The following is a 5,811-nucleotide window of genomic DNA, read 5'->3' as shown; positions in this document are numbered from 1 at the left end:
CCAGCTACCCAGGAAGCTGAGGCAGGAGAATGGTTTCAGCCCAGGAGTTGGAAGTTGCAGTAAGCAACCATGGTGCCATGCCACGACATTCTACCCGGGGCAACAGAGCGAGACACTGTCTCCAACAACAACAAAAAGAAACAAAAAATAAAAACACTTGATTAAAAAAAAAACCCAAACAAAAACAAAAACAATTGGAACTTTCATTTGGAATTGTATTGAATCTATAAATCGATTTAGGGATGTAAACATTTTCTGGGTCTGCCATAACAAAATACCATGGACTTGGTGGCTTAAATAACAGAAATTTATTTTCTCACAGTTCTAGAGGCTAGAAGTCCAAGATCAAAGTATCGACAGGTTTGGTTTCTTCTGAGGCCTCTATCCTTGGCTTGCTGATAGCCACCTTTTCACTGTGTCCTTACCTGGTCATTCCTTGGTTTGCGTTGTCTGTCCATGTCCTAATCTCTTCTCGTAAGGACAACTGTCAGATTGGATTAGGGCCCACTCTCATGACTTCATTTTATCTTGTCTCTTTAAAGGCTCTATCTCCAGATACAGTCACATTCTGAGGTATTGGGGTTATGACTTCAATATATAAATTTGGAGGTGGGGGACACAATTCAGCCCGTAACAAGAGAGCACTGATATTTTTCCAATGTTGAATCTTCCAAACTCATGAACACAATTACATCCATTTTCCATTGATTTTTATATCATTTAATGTCTTTTAATACAATTTATCCTTCTCCATAGAGGTGTTGAACATTATGTTAAATATTCCTTCATTTATTTAATCATACCCCACTTCCTCCCTTCTGCACCATGGTTCATGTCCTAGAAGGTTAATATTGATGGACTCCATCAACGGGCTCTTTTGCCTTCTGCTCTCTGGCTAGGTTTGAGCAATGGGAAGCATGGGCAGGAGATCTAAGTAGATCTTCATTCCTCTACTTCCTCACTGCTGGGCTGATGATGGTTGGTAGCAGTTGTGTTCCTCTACTGACTCTGCAGCTCTTATTCAGTGCCCTCTTCCTGCCCTCCATGAATTCAGGGTCAGATACTGCTCCCTTTCAGTTGCTCATTTGGATCTATGGTTATTACCCCATCTTTCCTTGGAGTTCTTCACTATTCCTTGTTCTGCTTTTGATCCTGACTACATTTTAGTCAATGACCCCTTCATTAAAATGCCCTTAATTTCTACATTATGTATGGTGTGCCAGTTTTTTCCTGCTGAGAAACATACTTTGTTAGATTTATTGAAGTGGTAATAGCAATTATCCTTGTCTTATACCCAGCCTAATAGGGAATGCTTTTGGTGTTTGTCTACTAGGTGTGGTGTTTCTTTCAGATAGTCTATCAGGTTAAAAAAAATTCCCTTCTACATCCAGTATCTAAGAGTTCTTATAAATGAATGCTGAATTCTACCAAAAAGTTTTTACACATCTTTTAATATGAGTTTCTCCTTTAGTCTTTTAATATTAATTACAATTGCATTCATCTGTCTTCTAATATTAAACCGACTTCGAAGCCCACACAATTGGCCGTGATGTTAATACATCATACTCCTAGAACTCAGAATCCAACTGAGCAGAAATCAATACATTCTTTAGAGCCAAAGTAGGTACCATAGTTATTGCTCATTGTTACATACAATGAACAGTAAATGAACATATATTAATATTTAATTGACCCACTGTGTTGTTTTAACTTGAGTATATCTCTTAGTTATTTATCTCCATCAGTAATGCAGCAATCTATTTAATCAGTAAATAGTTATTTGCTGAGAATTCACTAAATACCATTCACTTTTCTGGCACTAGAGTACAAATGACAAAGCCATAACCATTGCCATTAAGGACCTCAAGTGTGAGTGGTCTGTGTGTGTGTGTGTGTGTGTGTGTGTGTGTGTGTGTGAGAGAGAGAGAGAGAGAGAGAGAGAAAGACAGATGATGGGGTGAGGTTGGCTCAAAGTAGAACACAAGAAAATGAAAACCATATCCACAGTAAGGGCTATACTATAATTGAATGAACAAGTGCTAAGGAAAAAGAATGGAGACACATTTCAAATTCCCATTCAAGTCATTTGACTTGAATCTTAAAAGAACGAGGTTTGCTGCAAAAAGCTTAAAGAAACATTCACAGACATTTGTGTTAATTAAATATTTATTGGTATATACTAAGACATTCTGCCCCGGGGATAGAGACCAAAACACAAAAATCTCTGCTGTTTTGGACTCACACTCTAACATTAAAAGAAACGACTTGCCCAGTGAAAGAGCCTTTCCTCCTTAGGAAAACTTCTGTATGAACAATCAAATGAATGGTTCTGGTTGTTTCATCAAAGTACCATCTGCTGCAGTGGGCTGCCTGTAGGAAGACATACCAGAGCCTCTATTTATATTCAGTTTTTAGATTCTTTTGATACTTCTTTGTCTATATTATAATGTACATGTATGTAATTTGCAAATTATTATCCACATATTGGGAATGTGGGCTCCGACTTCATTGAGTCGAGTATTTCATTAAAAAAAAAATGTGGAGTGTACTATTCTAGAGTCCTCTGAAGTGCTCCAAGGAGAAAGTAACTTGAAGTTAATTCCACTTAAAACCCCATAGCACGCATGCCTAAAACACCAGCAATATACAGGAAAGTTACCCAGTAGAAGGGATTGCTGGGGAAATTACTTTCCTTAAGGGTCTTACTTGTACACAACCCCAGAGAAGCTGCCTGTATAGCTTTTAATAAAAAAAAAAAAAATACAAAAAGGTTGTCAGGGGCAATGTTTGCTGGTTTGGGCTGCCAGTGGGAATGGCTCCGGTTTCTAAGATGTTCGGATGCCGAGCACGGTTGGCGTGCTCAGCCAGTGACGCACAGCGGCCGCTATAGCGTTCCAAGGGCTTAAAGCAGTGGGAAGACCTTTTGATCACCGCGAACTCTGCCGAAGAGCAATGGCTTTCAGACCGGTTAGAGTTCAGCGCGAGGGACACGCCCCCATAGCGCATAGCGCCTCCAGGCGCCGTACGCCGCCGTCCGGGCCCACGCCACGTGCCCAACGAGCGGCGAACTCGCGCCTGCGCGTTCCTGTCCTTCTTCATTAAGTCTCTTGTGCCGGGCGAACCCGCCCTCCCATCAATCGTCACTTCCGGCAGACGCTCTGCGTTGTTTGCATCGTCACTTCCTGCCGATACCGGTGTGGACGGTGTGGATCGTGGTTGGGCCGGTTCTCCGGTTCTCCCCCTCCCCTACTCTCCTCCCTCCCTCCCTCCCTTACCCTCTCTCGGCCACTGTCGCTCGCCTGTCGCAGACTCCCTGACCCCTCCCTAACCCCCTCCTGACCTCGGTGCCACCGGATTGGCCTCCTTTTCCTGTTTTCCCAGCCCAGCCCCAGTGTCAGGGCGGGGGCTTTGAGGAGCCTGAGGCGCTGTATCTGAGGAGAGAAAAGACGACGACGACCCTCAGCTCACCAGCGCAGTCGCAGGGTTCGCCGCCATGGCAATGAGGCAGACGCCGCTCACTTGCTCGGGCCACACGCGGCCCGTGGTTGATTTGGCCTTCAGTGGCATCACGCCTTATGGGTATTTTTTAATCAGCGCTTGCAAAGGTGAGCCAGGCCGCTGGGCCGGGTCCTCGACCGCTAGGATTGGGCCGAAAGGCATTGAGACCCGTACTCCCCAGAGCCGAAGGGGTGGCGGGGATCTTACCCTTTGAGGTGAAGGCCGACACTGGTCTGGTGGGGAAAGGAGTAGTGTTAGGGAATCCGCAGCTGGAGCGGAGAGGCCTCCCGACTCCCGTGAGGAGGCTAAGTGGTACTCCTAACTGAGGCCACTCCTCATTTTATTTGTATTGCTATTTCTGGGGAAACTGGACTGTACTTGCACGTACGTTCCAGGCAACAAGCACTGTAAAGTATCTTTGGGGAAAGGAGAAATTATGCCAGGCCGAACAATACCTTTACGAAGACGTTATCTCTTAATGTCAGTGGATATTCCTTTGTGGTGCTAGCCCCGTGTTTCAAATGGGAAACCGAGATTTAGGTTAAAAAGTTTGTCAATAATAAGACTCAAAGCTACATTATTTTGACGCAGATGAGTATTGCTACTGAACCACAGGTATGTTTTAGAGAGAATGACCAGTTCCGCTTTTTAGTTAATTTATTTCGGGATATTCCTTAGTGACCCTAGTGAGCGGGAATAGTTAGACGCCGTAATTATTCACTTTGTCATTCAATATAATCATTTTATGTTTGAATCTTAGATTTTAAGTAATCGGAACATATAAATAACATGTTTTTAAAAACGTTTTCTAGATGGTAAACCTATGCTACGCCAGGGAGATACAGGAGACTGGATTGGAACATTTTTGGGTCATAAAGGTGCTGTTTGGGGTGCAACATTGAATAAGGATGCCACCAAAGCAGCTACAGCAGCTGCAGATTTCACAGCGTAAGTGTAGCCAAAATGGCTAACTTCAGTGTTTACTGTGGATTGTGTCTTGAAACAATCAAGAACTTCAACCTCAGATATTCGTAAAATTCTGACTCAGTGGCTACCATTTAGAACACAGGATGTTTGAGCTCACCCAGATTCCATCCTGGTTCTGTGTTGTTCTTTTGTCTCCAGTGGTTCTCAAAATTTTCAGAGGCTTAAATGACTTATTCTTTATGTCTTGACTTTGCCCTGTGAATCTACAGTATTAACAAGCACTCCAGATAATGAACATTGGTGATTTCTTCTACAAATACTCCTCTGCGTGTACTCCTTAGTGATATCATACATTCGTGGGTCCAGATTTTTATTTCACTCTTCAGTTTTCCTTAACTGTCTTTAAACATATTTAAAACTGATTGTCTTCTAAACTCAATTGTTTATTTCCAAAGCTTCGACAGGTTGAAATCTAAGTTATTCTTGATTTTCCATTACTCTAGATTACCATCATCTTTTTCTATTCTGACAGCAAACTGACTGTAATGTTTCTCTATGTATTTGCTGCTACACTAGCTCAGTGTCATTTTTACCTTCCTACTACTAGCCTGCTTCCCTTCTATTCATATTCTGTGTTGCTGCCAGTTATTTTCCTAAAAACATATTTCATCATATCACTTCTCTACTTAATGATCTTCTTGTCTTCCCTTTGCCATTTTAGTGGTCACGACCTTTGGTGTACATTAGAATGACCTGGAGAGCTTTTAAAATATTCAAATGCATGTTTCCCAGAAATTCTGATTTAATTGGTCAAGGGATGGAGTACCCATCATCTTTTTTTTCCTCCCCCTTCTCTGATGTTCCTGTAAGTGATTCTGATGTACAGCCTTAGAATCACTGACCTAAAAGATAAATTTCAATTGTTTGCATTTTGCAGTTTGGCCTCATCCTAGTTCATCAGCATGATCTTCTAACTATAAACTTACCACTAAACTGGGACCTAATCACCAAAATGAAATTTTTAAAATCTGCTTACCAATACCTGAAATCTAAAGTGTGTATAATGTTAATCCCAAGGTTCTACATTGCACACCATAAACCCTACAGTCTACATTGCACACCCTACACTGCACACCATAAACCCTACAGTCTACTTATACTAAACTTATTGTTGCCAGGGTGCACATTACCTGTTCTGACTTTGGCTTTTGAATATTTTATTAAACTGACTTGCAGTGACCCTCTTTTCTTTTTCAGGCATGTATCATATTTTATAAGTCTCGGTATCTCCAGTTCCTACCTGTTTGTGTTTGTGACTTAGTAGACACTTTGGTGTTTAAACTAATGAAGGCAATGTCAAGAGCTATTGTACATGCATAGCCTTTA

The 5,811-nt window shown here is 41.9% G+C and overlaps 1 protein-coding gene across 1 annotated transcript in view; it reads left to right on the top strand.

Annotated features, from left to right (window-relative positions):
- The first annotated feature begins 3,138 nt into the window (after positions 1 to 3,138).
- STRAP (serine/threonine kinase receptor associated protein) overlaps positions 3,139 to 5,811 on the top strand; it is a 31,084-nt gene continuing 28,411 nt past the window's right edge. The window contains exons 1-2 of the mRNA XM_012662776.1: positions 3,139 to 3,605; positions 4,311 to 4,446. Of these exons, the coding sequence (XP_012518230.1) occupies positions 3,494 to 3,605; positions 4,311 to 4,446 (248 nt within the window). The 5' untranslated portion in view covers positions 3,139 to 3,493. The remainder of the gene's footprint in view (positions 3,606 to 4,310; positions 4,447 to 5,811) is intronic.

The sequence above is a fragment of the Propithecus coquereli genome, unplaced genomic scaffold (assembly GCF_000956105.1).
Source record: "Propithecus coquereli isolate 6110/MARCELLA unplaced genomic scaffold, Pcoq_1.0 Scaffold78, whole genome shotgun sequence".
Classification (NCBI taxonomy): Eukaryota; Metazoa; Chordata; class Mammalia; order Primates; family Indriidae; genus Propithecus; species Propithecus coquereli.
This window is presented reverse-complemented; position numbering and strand designations above follow the sequence as displayed.